At 41.1% G+C, this 14,712-nt stretch overlaps 2 protein-coding genes, 1 long non-coding RNA gene and 1 pseudogene across 7 annotated transcripts in view; 2 read left to right on the top strand and 2 right to left on the bottom strand.

The window, feature by feature from the left end:
* The window catches only part of cobl (cordon-bleu WH2 repeat protein), a 63,246-nt gene extending 60,549 nt beyond the window's left edge, over nt 1–2,697 (bottom strand). For all 5 annotated transcript variants that reach the window (XM_088997998.1, XM_088997996.1, XM_088998000.1 and 2 more), the window contains exon 1: nt 2,305–2,697. In XM_088997998.1, coding sequence (XP_088854124.1) covers nt 2,305–2,333 — 29 coding nt within the window. In that variant the 5' untranslated portion in view covers nt 2,334–2,697. The remainder of the gene's footprint in view (nt 1–2,304) is intronic.
* Nucleotides 1–14,712, top strand: part of LOC148896620 (C-C chemokine receptor type 2-like) — a 28,914-nt gene that overhangs the window by 9,571 nt on the left and 4,631 nt on the right.
* On the top strand, nt 5,480–7,662 carry LOC148896622 (uncharacterized). The gene is made up of 2 exons (XR_016115321.1): nt 5,480–6,362; nt 6,874–7,662. It is a non-coding gene; the product is annotated as an uncharacterized LOC148896622 (long non-coding RNA).
* Nucleotides 11,907–13,310, bottom strand: LOC148896621 (general transcription factor II-I repeat domain-containing protein 2A pseudogene; annotated as a pseudogene).

The raw sequence follows: 14,712 nt of genomic DNA, 5'->3' as shown, positions 1-14,712 counted from the left end.
GGTGATGCAGGAGCGCCGGCGGAGTTGGTGGAATCGGACACCGCGTCACAAAGTGGAATGGAATCGCTGCCACGAAGGCCAGAGAGATATTTACATATGAACACTTGGGTCATCCATCATACCAGGCTTGGAGACCTGGGGTAAATGTGTTGTATACTTGCATGCCTTACCCCACGACTCATTATCTAGTGCGACCTGAACACTATTGCTACTCTACCCCGACGGTATGGACTTGAATGTAGTTGCAGTAGAAGGTGATTGACACCACCCTACGGAGACCAGACAGATGACTGTGCTTCTACTGGTACTTGACTACTTGTTGGTATAGTCAAGATGTCGGGGGACATCTTTTAAAACAGGGGAGAGTGTAGGGGGGTTAGAAACGACCTCTGTTATTGTATGTTAGTCGATTAGACTACCAAGTCAGGAGAGGGCGCTACGCGCCTGTGAATGGAACAGAGGAAGGCGATGTAGGCTCAGCTCACGCATGCGCAGTTGTCATAAATGCCGTTGTGTGAAGCTGATTAACACGGTTGTCTCGTGTCGTCTTTCCTCGTCGTTCACAGGTATTCAAAATAATAAGTGTTAGACATTCTCAAGATGTTAAAGTAATTGGGGACTTATTGGGCGATGCTAGATATGAAACCTTGTTTGTGGCTTTGATGAATATTTTGTGGCTTTGATGAATTTGGATTTTTGGATGTCAATTGTAGTTCCCAGTACAACACACACGAGCGGGCAGACGTGCATAAGCATGTGCGAATGTGGAGGATATATACAATGTATAGATGTTGAATGTATAGATCTACACATGAATGTATTCTGATATTGAAATTGCTGAATTGATGTTTTGATGAGTTGTCATAAATGCCGTTGTGTGAAGCTGATTAACACGGTTGTCTCGTGTCGTCTTTCCTCGTCGTTCACAGTGCTACCTGCCTGTGAAGCGCTTTGGACCGACCCAGGTATCCCCTAGGCCTGAGGCCGGTTACACATAGTTGCATTTCGCCCAGCTCATGCGCAACAGCTGTTTGGAAGGTAAATTGGGAGGATATCATGTGCAACTTCCTTTGGCAGAAATGCTGAGCTCACCGCTAACCATGTGCAGGTCTACCAAGGCCAATTTTGTAATGACAGTCTTGGAAGGAAATGTTTTATTTGCATCCATATCACATTTTCTCATCTTTTGAGGTGTAATACAATACAGAAAAATACAGTCATGCTTCTTTGTGGCAAAGGTTAAACTAATATAAATGGCATCAAAATATTCGATACTACTTGGTTTTATAAAGTGTACGAGACTCACATTTTCACTTGAGTGAGTAATGGATATACAACATATCAAGTAAACCCAGTAACCAGGAAATAAGCGTGTCTGTAAAGACAAGACACATTGATAGCCAATAATTATGGGTTTGATCTGGGGGGGGACACTCATTTGTTATTTTTTTGTACCTGCAAATATCCGTCTGACCAATTTTGTTGTCAGTTTTTTAATAGCCTGGGGGTTACAAGGCTGAAAAATAAACATTTTATGCCTGTACGGGAAAGAAAAAACACAATTTGAAACTGTGGCTGGTGTGGATTCTTTGAGCATGGTCAGGATTCTAAACTATGAGATTGAAGAAGTATTGCTGTTTTGGGAGGTGAAAGTTTAGTGAGCATTTTAAATGATTTAAAAAGAAAAACTTCCATACATTACTATATATGTAATCTCTTGTAAAGCGCATTTTTTTTAAATAATGGTGCTGATAAAGAGCTACACCATGTACTACATTTATGTACCTATATAATCAAATTGGACTTGATTATTGGACTATTCCTTCTCTCTGTTTCTCTCTCTGTCTCTCACTCTCTCTCTATCGCCCTCTCCATGTCTCTCTCCAATCCCTCTCCCTCTCCTCTTTCTCTCTTTCCCTCATTCTCTATATGACAACGGAGGCCACCGTTAAACTATGTTTGGCTCACCCAGAAGGAAAAGGGGCAGCTTCATCGTGCTCATGCTGGAACTCTGTTGTCAGTAAAGTGCAATTGGGATTCATGCTGTCAACACAATAAAAGCATTGTCATGTAATTCTATACCAATACTGTATTGCGTCTGTAGAAGTACTGTACTCAAAATAAATCTGTTGCGTTTTTTGTGTGTGCATTTGAAAACGAACCTCAACCAAAAAGCACCAATCACCTGTGACTGGGCTGTGCGGTTAATTACCGATGATAATAACGATCAGATAACTTAAACCTGTAAACAATGATAGGACGTGCCATGCTCAACTGCAAAGGCAACAACTTTTGATGACTTACCCGGCAGTCGGTTCAAATGGTTCGACCATTGCGGTGAAATTCAACTTGAGGTGAAGGTTGCGTCGCTCAAGAGGGATCCCAAACTCGGTTATTTAACCTAATCTCGCTGGATATCCACCACGTTTGCACCTAAGGCATAGCATAGCCTGGCTGAATCAATTCTTCTTCCATAAAAATGACGTATGTAAGGATCGTAATATATTCCATCATAGAGTCAAAAAGTAGCTGTGCAAAGATGACGACACTTGCGCGTAACCAAATAATTTTTAGAGGCTAATTACGACACATCACTGAAAACACTGACGTTTTTTTCATATTTTTTTTTTCACAGAAGACGCGTTCAATTGTTAATCACCCCTTGGTGCCAAATCCACTTGATATAATCTTCACGCTCCCTCAGTTGATTCCTTCTGAAACAAACCCGAGTGTGAACAATTGTACACGTCCGGTTTGAGACTTCGAAATAAAATATATTTTGTTTGTTAGTTTTTTAACTCTGTCCATCTAGACAACTCACATCAATTGATGAAGAGTATCTTAGCTTTTTACTTTAATAACAAAAAATAGGAAAACTAGTTGCTCGTGTCACCGCCGTCACTATGATATGTAACCACACAATAAATACCCCCATGAAAAATTTTATTTTTATTCCAGTTTCCGTTTTGGACTTAGTAGTCAAATCTAACGTTATGTTACGGTGTGCAAACCTGCCATCGTCAGCAGACCGCGGGTCAATCGTTGCTTTCAGTTAGCGGTAAATGGAGTACGACAAGCATGAGTTCGAGGCTGTACAGGGAAATCACCAAAAGGACAAAGTTCTGGGCCACCTGACAAAAAAAAAAAAAAACTCCTGAATGACCTCCGGCTGCGCGTACATGCACGCACGACCTCACTGTTCGGTTGTTTTTTTTCTTTGCGTTTTAAGTGAGTTTTGATATTTGGGTATCAAGGAAGGCCTATTAATGATCCTGAAAGCAGAGTCCAAGAAAACGTGTGAATAATTGTATATGATTGTACTTGGAATTTTTTGTTTCTATAATTCACTCTGAAAAGGCTGAAGGCCATGGTAAATAAATATGGTTGGTCCTTTATAAATCAAGCAAATGTATCAGGAGCGAGCCCCTCTGTAGCAGATTGAATTTGGGCCATTAACTTCACGGTAAATAGGCTGCTACTTATCTACAGCTTTGAAACTCAAAGTGCTTCACTGTTTCTGCATTTGATAACTGAGGATGCAGAAGTCACAGCAACACAACATTCTTAAACTTGCTCAAGGACACCAAAAAAATTCCAATGGACAGGGATAGAACTGTCAACCGCTATGTGGGGAGCTTGCCACTCTATCGTTGAGCTATACCGACCCGACTTCATTCAACATCCTCCTATCGATCCATCCACACAAATTCTCACCCACCAATCAACACCCCCCCCCCCCACCGATCCACTCATCCAAGCCACGCACCCATACATACATACATACATACATACATACATACATACATACATACATACATACATACGTACGTACATACAGTACTACGTCTGTGTAAGCTCTCAGTCGTACAGGAGTAGTCCATCACTGAAAAGGTTTCTTTAGCCATCATGGGTACTTCTTTGAAGGTGTTGGACGTTTCGCTTCTTATCCAAGATGCTTCTTCAGCGAACTAAAGCCTTACTGGTAGTATCGGCCCTATATATATATATATCCACTGATTGTTCCAATTGTCCTGACTAACGACTGGCCTGATTGCCCCACTTGCTCCGGTATCACCTCATCAGCATTACTAATCCTATGATGCCTAAGCAGGCTGTTATACGAACGATCCCTATATATATATATATATATATATATATATATATATATATATATATATATATATATATATATATATATATATATATATATATATATATATATATATATATATATATATATGTAACGGAGTTGTGCGCTTAGATTATTAAATTATGAAGGAAGTGACGCAACGGCGCACAGTGTGGCACTATGTCCCGCCCATAGTTTCCAGAACAATCTCGAGGAGATTCAGGGTGAATCGCAATTTTCTGTTGGTCTTGATTAACGCGCATTTTCATGACAATATCTTATTTTGTTTCCCCTTTTGTACTGTCTAGTGTTATCTAATTAGTTCCCTTATTCATTTCGAGTCCAGATTACTTTTTCCGTCATTATTTACTTCACGTTTTGTCGAGTGGAACTTAGGAATATGCGCTTTTCTATCGCAGTTAATCACAAGACGAAACCCATGCGACTTCACCCATCCCTTCTGCCATACTGTGTTGCAGGTAATAATTGTTTCATTTCGTTTTTATTGAACAATATTTAGTTTCTTGTGTCGTGTTTCATTTGCCCGTGAGTGTCCGTGGCGGGTTGAACTGCGCGCCAGCCATTGCAAGCGCACCGCGTGTTCTGCCGAGTCTCCGCCCATGATGCGTTCAGGGACATCTTGTAAATAACAGTGAACTTGTGTTTGTATTCTCTTTTTCTGTAAATAACCACTATACGATCACACGTTGTTAATTCTGTTTTGTTATCTACAATGTTTTGCATTTTGCAATGTTTTGCACACATCCACGCGTCTCGTCTTCATTAAGACGGCAGCATCGTGGAGATGAAGACAGTCACTGTTGTGACACCCGTCACACATATATATATATATATATATATATATATATATATATATATATATATATATATATATATATATATATATATATATATATATATATATATATATATATATATATATATATATGGCCGATACTACCAGTAAGCAAGGCCTTCTCTGCTGGCCTAACATAATCAGACATCATTATCATAATTATAATAAAAGTCAATTTCATTAAAAAAGTATTTTTTCTAAATATATATATATATAATTATTCTACATACTGTTTTCTTGATGTTATATTATATCCATTTGGTTATGCTCCTTTCTACGGAGCCCCTAAGGGGACATCGAAGAAAAAAAAAAAAAAACTTTGCGAGATCTCGCAAAACTTTGCGTTCCCTCGCAAAACTTTGCGTTCCCTCGCAATACTTTGCGTTCCCTCGCAATACTTTTGCGAGATCTCGCATTCTTTGCGAGATCTCGCATTCTTTGCGAGATCTTGCAAAGAATGCGAGATCTCGCAATCTTTTTTTTAAAAATACGCGTACATGTACTTCCGGTTCATCGTCAGTGTAACCGAAAACAACAAACATGGAGCCTTTTCACCCTTTCGTTCCTTTAATCCAGTTTTACTTTAAAATTGGCTTGAAATACAAAGATATAAAATCCGTTCTTGAGATTAAACACGGCTTACTATTAAGTGAAAGACATTTGAAGCGAGTGGTGAACTAAAGTGGACTATTTCGCCGAAAAACGTTCGATGACTTGGGCGTCTTGGTTGACTTTATTCACAACCAGTTGCAGAATTCCGGACAACTACACGGTTACAGGTGGATGTACAGTAAGTGCAGAGAACATGGGCTTCTTGTCAGGAAAGAGGATGTTCGTCTGGTCCTGAAAGAGTTGGATCCGAGAGGAGTGTCTTTAAGGCAAGCAAGACGTCTGAGACGACGAAACTACTTCTCGAAAGGGCCGAATTTTATTTGGCATATGGATTCATATGACAAACTGAAACCGTTTGGAATTTGCATCAATGGGGCTATTGGTGGCTTTTCAAGGAAAATTATGTGGCTCGATGCCTACACAACAAGTAGTGACCCGAAGTTAATTGGAGGTTACTACATTGAAGTTGTGCACCGTTTGGGAGGTTGTCCTCGAATCGTTCGAGCTGATTTGGGGACTGAAAATGGTCATGTTAAAGGCTTCCAGCGTTTCCTGGTGCCCATACCGCCAGGCAGCACCCTTGACAGTTACTTGGATGGAGCCAGCACCGCCAATCAAAGAATTGAATATTGGTGGGGGTTTCTTCGCAGCCAATGCATGGAATTCTGGTTATCACTCTTCAAAGACCTCAGAGACAATGGCTTCTTTGGTGGTGGATTTCTGGACAAAAGCATCCTGCAATTTTGTTGCATGGGACTTATTCAGGTGAGTTCATATATTCTGTAGCTCCATTTATGAAATATGTATTTTTGTATTTGAGAGGGTGTTGATGGGACACAAAAGAAGGTAAATAATCGGATAGTGGAAAGAAGATAGTGGTCTGTGTGTGTGGGGACATAGGGTGAAGGTGAAATGATCAAGGAAAAGATGAAGGAAAAGTGGGGATGGGCAGAGTAGTAAACATGAGTGACGAGTTTAAGGTAGAAAGGAGGGAGCAGGGAGAGAAAAGCAGTCTAATTCTATAATTTCTTGCTCATAAGAGCTGCTATGACTGTGCAACTCTTCCTAAATCTGTCTGTATATCACACCAAATCCAGCAGGCATTTAAACAACTTCTTCCCTCAAGCAATTAACTCTCTAAAAAGTAACCCCAATAGAACTGTATAGTGCCTCCATTTTTTGATGAGACTAGTGCAGCTACAGGAGACAATTTCCTTGTGTGTACTACATACTTGGCAAAAAAAGATGATTCTGATTCTGATATTATTCTCAACAGGATGAGTTGGATGATACTGCCCGTGTTTGGAACAGCCATCTCATCAGGCCCTCAAAGAACATAAATGTCCCCAGTGGTCGGCCCAACGTGATGTATTCTTTACCTGAACTTTATGGCACAAGGGACTTCCTCTCCACAGTTGACAATGAACAAGTTCAACTATGCAAAAGCCAGTGTGTCTTCCGTTTAACTATGCCTTGTGATCCGGATGTATTTGTATTGTGTGCTTCCTTAATGGCCCAGTCTGGTCTGATGCCACCAAAAGAGCCGTATCAAGCTGTGAACTTGTACTTGCACCTCAGATAGGCCCCTACTGCAACTCTAAATTAGAAGCATGATGTTTTCAGGGGTCAGAGACATTAACCTTTGGTGAAAGCATTTTTGTTTCTGTATACCAGTCATACTGGAATTATATTACATTAAAATTTAAACATGAATTACTCAAAGCAATAACCATATATTTTTTGGTGTGTGTTTGGGTGAAACCATTTTATGGCTCCTCAACTGGTTCGAAGTAACATTTAATGAAGGCTGAATCCGACGACCATTGCCATTTCTTCAACCCTTTGTTCATCATTTCTTTTATCACTTCACTTTAAATGGATTATTGGGATACATTTGAGGACGAATAATATATAGCAATCACAATTTAAATCATTTTTTGTCTGCTGTTTTTGTTACTGTATAAGGAAAGCATATTTGATCAATATGAAATGTTCATTTGTCAAATCATTCTGGGTGTCAATAAATATACTGTCTTGGTTGCTGATTTTAACCACAAATACTTAACCAATGTGGATCTGAATAGTATTCCTGCACCCCAGTACACAATCACTTGCCTGTAAATGATAACATAATTGTCACTCTTCAATTTCGTCAGCAGGTGGTGTCTTGTGTTTAAAAAAAACATGAATTATTTGGAACAAATTTTATTAACATTGACAAATTCGTATGAACAGCAATCACAAACATATAAATGGAATACAATATCAAGTTAAAAAAGAATTGCTTTTGTTTGAACAGTGCAAATATTTGCAACATTACATGACATATCAACTTCAAACCTTTAGGTCAAACTGAAAGTGGCACCATATCCGAAACCATTAGGAGAATAAGTGATATGGAAAATTGAATGAATGAATAATAACCATGAAATCAATTGTAGACACAAAAGGAAAATACAACTGTAGACTGCCCTACGCAAGGTTGACCATGACAGATGTTTTACATCTCAAAGTACAAATAATGAAATGCTCCTAAACTGATGTGTGTGCATGTATGTGTAGACATAAGAGAGTCAATCAATCAATTGCGCACTTTCTCCCACCATGTTGGTGACAGATGAATGAGCTTCACTGCATTCATCCAAATGAGATGTTGGAGTATTTTCTTTTGTGCCAATGTAAAATCTTAACAGTTTCAATTTTTTTTTTTTCATAGAGTCTGCCAATTGTTTCATTTAAAGCAATGTGGTTTCTTTTGAAATCACAGACCTCAAAAGTAAAGTCTTCAACAGGTCCTTTGGTTTAGCTTCCATCTGGGAAAAATAGCCCTTTTCCCAGCTCCAAAATTTGAGCGACAGTTGCTGTTTTTTTCCAGGATGGCATACCTTGTTCCTCCACCTTTGCTTGTCCTCACTTGATGGTAATCGTTGCCATAAATCTTCCTTTGAGTCTTTTCTGCAGAAACATTGTTATGTCTTGCCATCCCATCAACATGGTTTTGGAGTACTCCCGAAGTCTCAGCCAGTACACCTTTTTTCCTTGATCTTATTTTGCCTCTTAATTTTTGGAGGAGCAGTTCATTATCACCACTGGACATTTTCTGATGACAAAAGCAAAGGACAGCTATTCGATCACCATAAGAAGTGATATATTTGCCCATTTGCTCTTCGGTCATCATAGCAATTACTGCCATGTCAACCTGCAAAGATAAATTGTGAGAATAAATACTTGACATGTTTATTTAATTATCAATAACTTTTAATACATTTAACATATTCACATGAGTGATGGGACACTACAGTCATCATTATTTGTATTCAGTATTACACGAGAATAGTATATTAGGTAGCGGCAGCCCAATTACTAACTGTAATATCGATTTTAAATTGTGTTAATAACCTCATTATTAAAATAGAATTAACAGTACAGGTAGAGTAGATAGAAATGTTAGCTTCACTTTCACTTTATTGACCTACTACCAATACTACTTCGAAAAAAAATGTCCATGTTTCTCTTGTTTTGCTTATTACATCAGACTTTGTAGCTGTATGCCCACCTTGTCGCTTTTCATACGTGCAATGTCCACGTGAGGGACGTTTCTTGACTGCAAGAAGTGTTCCAAGTCTTCCTCCATGATGCGCCGAGTTGTTACCTTCTCTCAATAAGCAGCGCGCGCGACCGTCTACCTGAGCCAAGCTGACCCGGAAGTACAGGAACGCACATTTTTTTAAAAAAGATTGCGAGATCTCGCAATCTTTGCGAGAGAATGCAAAGTATTGCGAGGGAACGCAAAGTATTGCGAGGGAACGCAAAGTTTTGCGAGGGAACGCAAAGTTTTGCGAGGGAACGCAAACTTTTGCGAGGGAACGCAAAGTTTTGCGAGGGAACGCAAAGTTTTGCGAGATCTCGCAAAGTTTTTTTTTTTTTTCTTCGATGTCCCCTTAGGGGCTCCGTACCTTTCAGTGTTGTAGTTTTAGGTCAGAGTTTTTAATCCAATCAGAATTCAGCTAGCTTGTGTCGCCAGGCTGTATGAAATCTGACCGACGCCTTCAGAATCAACAGTGAGGGTGTCTGTGCGCTGTACATGAACGGGCACATGTAGTTGATATATAGTTGCAATAGCCAATCAGATCACGAGTTGGCACAGTAAGGCCAGCTAGAGGGCCTCGCGTTGAACATGACATGTACGTGTCCTGTGATTGGATACTCACTTTACCTCAGCCCTCAGCGGAGGCAGCGCTATGCAAATCAACCAAGCTACACCAGATCAGACCCGGAAACGTGAGCAGAAAAACCAAGTATATCTACTCGCTTTTTTAATCCACAATGGCTGAAGGAGAGGACAACTCGCTGTCGCATGTAGGCCTATTCTCAAGAACAAATGAAAAAGATTTGTTTACTTTTATTTTCAACAAATAGTTCGTTTTGTGAACGTCTTGTTGTTTTTCTTATATTAGACTGACATTTTGTAATTTAGCGTAAAATCTTGTTAAAGATTGCGTATTCTTGGTGGACTTAATAAAACTTTGTGGACAAATGATTTTAAATTTCCTTTTATTTTTATTGTTTGCAGTATCACGTATAGTGACAAGTTCTAATTGCTGATGCAGATTTATTGATGTGTAATTGATCCGGAAAATAGCCTGTGTTGTAGACGATTAAGGTGATGCCACGCCCAGTACTGCATGCGTGTGCTTTTGTAAATGATATCTCCAGCCGTTGTGTCATAAATTATGGTATTACGAGGGATATTTGTTCAAGTCGGACTAAGCAGGACTTCACTGAAGGCCTAGGTGTGAAATACACAGACCGCCACTGGTCCAGACATGGCGGTGCCGGACACTGCTATGATAAGTCCCTGCTCTCAGGTTGGGGCGAGCAGAGGGCTACTCCCTGCGGCTCCACTGATTGTTCCTATTGTCCTGACTAACGACTGGCCTGATTGCCCCACTTGCTCCGGTATCATCACTAATCCTATGATGCCTAAGCAGGCTGTTATACGAACGATCTAAATTGAACCTCACCCCACCATATCGATTTAGCTGTTTTATGAGAATCACTTCTTTTACTCCCCTTTGAAACCATCTATGTTCTTTCGCTAAGATTTTAACCTCATTGTCGTCAGATGAGGGGTTGCTAGCTTTTTGGTGCATATGTACTGCCGATTTTGGATGCACTAATTTTTGCCTTAAAGTGTTTTTCGGTTTGAATGAAATAAGTAGGAATTTTGTGATGCCAAAGGAGTCTTTGTGGTTTTTCAGAAACTCCTGCAATGTAAGGTACTGCTACTCCTCTCCTTCTTGTGTCTTCAGAACTTTTAGTTTCATTCCACATGCATACATACATACATAAGTACATACGTACGTACGTGCGTGCGTGCGTGTGTGCGTGCATGCCGTCATCTGTACAAATTTGGTTTCGGACGTTTCGCCTCCTATCCAAGAGGCTTCGTCAGCGAACTAAAGTCTGACTGGTTGTATCGGCCCTATTTATATATCCCTAATGTCCAGCCATGGCGGCGGCGGACACAGCTATGATAGGTCCCTACTCTCAGGTTGGGGGGAGCAGAGGACCACTCCCTGTGGCCCCACTGATTGTTCCTACATTCCTGACTAACGACTGGCCCATTTCCCCCACTCCCACCGGCATCACTTCATCAGCATTACGAATGTTGCCTAACCTGTTTTGCCTAAGCAGGCTATTGTATGAACGATCCAAATACATACATACATACATACATACATACATACATACATACATACATACATACATACATACATACATACATACATACATACATACATACGTACACACATACACACATACACACACACACACACACACACACACACACACACACATACATACATACATACATACATACATACATACATACATACATACATACATACATACATACATACATACATACATACATACATACATACATACATACATACATACATAGATTGTGGTCCTCCTCTTGTTTTGAAGCCCACTCTGCAGTGTCTGCCGCCTCTAGGGCAGGGGTGGGTAATTAATTTTTATCAGGGGCCGCATGAGAAACCTGAATTGTGTCAGAGGGCCACCAACTTTCTTTCATTGTAAATTCTCAAATTAAATATTTTGAATAGCTGGTACTGATAATCAGAAGAATAAAGCACTCTGTAAATATTTATATTAGGTTATGTGAAATTGTGGTGTATTGGTTAAATAAGAAAAACAATTATTGAACCAGTGCAATTTATTTTTAACTTGTTAATCTCCACAAACAATAACTTGTAATGTTTTCCACCTCATGTTACCTCTTCAGTGAGAATAATCCAGTCTGTTCTGGGCTTGAACAAGGGCATTGAAATCTGGCGGAATGTCTGAAGTGGCTATCCGAAGGACAGCTGAGAGGTGGTCATCAGTCATAGAGGATCTGTGTTTGGATTTGTTGAACTTCATAACTGAGAATGTCTGTTCACAATGATAGGTAGATCCAAAGAGGACTAGCATCCTCTGAGCATGCCTCCTCAAGTGTGGAAAATTCTCCTCTTTGAGGGCGGAGTAAAAGTCCAGCAGTGAGACTGACTTGAAGTGATCTGCCAGAAGTGTGTCAGACTGCAGATCAATGAGTTCCATCTGAACTTCACTTGGTGCATCATCCACACTGCAGTTGAAGGGAGAAGAAACCATGTGCATTTCACTATCAAGAGTTTTGAAATCTTGAAATCGCCTTGAAAACTCTGCATGCAATGCTTCTAACGTGGTTGAGTACTTTTGGAGGTGATCACCTGATCTTTTGGCTTCCTTAAGTGTTGGCAAGTGGGTCAGAATATTGACCTTCACTTGGCTTGAGAGAAGCTGCAGTTTTCTCATGAAAGCCTTCACTGCACTGTACATCTCATGCACAAAAAGGCCCTTGCTATGCATTTTGACATTTAGTTCGTTCATTAGTGCAGTCACATCCACAGCGAATCAGAGGTCTGCCAACCAGTCGTTATCTGAAAGTTCTGGGACGTCATGACCTTTCTGAATACAGAACTCCTGAATCTGGTTTCTCAGGTCCCAGACACTTTTCAGAACCTTGCCAAGGCTGAGCCACCTAACAGTGCAGTGATAGCTTATGTCACCATGTTCAGCCTCATTTTCCTCCAACAAAGCAACAAACTGTGTGTGATTTAAAGCTCTCGCTCAGATGAAATTAACTATTTTAGTGACAGCATCAACGACATGTTTCATTTTTAACACTGTCTTACACAACACTTCCTGGTGTATGATACAATGCAAAAATGTCAATTTCTGATCAGGGTTCATTTCTGTCACTTTATCCTGCATTCTCTTTAAAAGTCCAACATTTTTCCCGGTTAGATTTGGACAACCATCTGTTGTCACACCTGCAAGCTTGTCCCATTTCAGTCCTAACATGGTCATACATGCATTTACCTCGCTGAACAAGTCATCAGTGGTTGTCCCTTTTATTGACTGCATGGCTGCCAACTCCTCCGTGATTTGAAAGTCTGCGGTTATCCCACGTAAGAAGATGAGCAGCTGGGCGGTGTCACGTACATCGCAGCTCTCATCCAAAGCCAGAGAAAAAAAGTCAAAATCGGCCGCTCTGTTCTTCAGCTGAAGCTCTAAGTTTCCCGCGATGTCCTCAATCCGCCTCGTTACAGTGCGTCGGGAGAGTGAAACGTTCTGAAACGCGCCCTTTTTCTCTGGGCACATCAGCGCAGCAGAGTCCAATAAACACTCCTTAATAAACTCTCCGTCGGAAAATGCCCTACTTTTTCTGGCGATTTTGTGAGAAATGACATAATGTCACGACGGCTGCATCTCTGGGAGTGTGAAGTTTAGTGAAACATCCTGGTTGGGTTTGTAGTTTTGCCAGCAATGCATCAGACACCCTTGCACGCTCTTCACCAGACAGATTTCTGTATTTATCTTCATGCTTGGTCGTGTAGTGGCGATTCAAATTATATTATTTAAAACAGCAACCTGTGTACCACAGACTAAGCACACTGCTTTACCTTTAATTTCTGTAAAGAAATATTTGGCAGTCCATGTCTTGTTGAAAATACGGCATTTGTTATCAACTTTTCTTTTCTTGGGGTGTGCCGACATCTTGAGCCTTGAGGGTAACCTGGCGAACAGAATCGCCTTCACTCACTTCCGTGTATACAGGTAAGACTCTCGCGTATATACACGTAAGACGTAGAGTTAAATCATTTTTTTGTTTAATTTATGGCGTTTATGATTGGCCTCACGCGGGCCGGACAGGGACGTACAAATGGCCCGCGGGCCGTAATTTGTCTAGGGTCTAGAGTGCAGCATCTCGGCACAGCAGCAGCCGCTTCCCTGCAAAGCTCCAACTCACTGGCATCTCGTCGGTCGCAATAGCTGCAGCCACTAATGAAACATGGCCGCCAGGAAAGGGCATGTGCATTATCGTGCTGAGCCCCAGCCCAATGCACCACAGTGAAGTGAAATGGTTGCAGCTCCTTGAGCCTCCGTGCTACTTGGCCTTCTGATTCCCTGAACGACATCAATCACTGCAGTGTGGCGTGATCTGTTCTGGTGGTAAAGGGCATGCCACACAGGTAGTACTTGAAGTGGCGTGTCGCCAGAACAAATGCTAGCAGTTCACGTCTTGTAACGCAGGAGCGTCATTCACTTTTATTGAAAGTGCGGCTCAAATAGGCTACCACTGGCTCCCTTTCCGGCCCCACCTGTGACAATACTTCCCCCATGCCGACATTGTCCGTGTCCAGCAAAAAAGGCAGGGATGGAACAGGAGGGGTGAGGACGGGAGCGTTCATGAGGGCTCTTTTTAGGCTGAAGAATGCCTCCTGACAATCCGGCAGCCACACGAAGGGTTCATTATCTTTCAGGAGCGGAACAAGGGTGCTCCAATGGAAGAAAACCCTTTCACAAACCGCCTGTACTACGACGCTAGTCCCAAAAACCTTTTCAACTGCTTCTAGTCCCTTGGTACTGGCCAGTCTTTGATTGTGCTATCTCCTCCAGCGTGTTGATGCTCTTACCGTCCACCAGATGGCCCAAGAACTCCACCTTTTGCTACATGAAGTGCCACTTAACTGGGTGCAGCCTAGCTGCTGCAATCTTCCCC

This window comes from Hippocampus bargibanti, linkage group LG06, assembly GCF_051943395.1.
Source record: "Hippocampus bargibanti isolate YZ-2025 linkage group LG06, ASM5194339v1, whole genome shotgun sequence".
NCBI classification, from domain to species: Eukaryota; Metazoa; Chordata; class Actinopteri; order Syngnathiformes; family Syngnathidae; genus Hippocampus; species Hippocampus bargibanti.
This window is presented reverse-complemented; position numbering and strand designations above follow the sequence as displayed.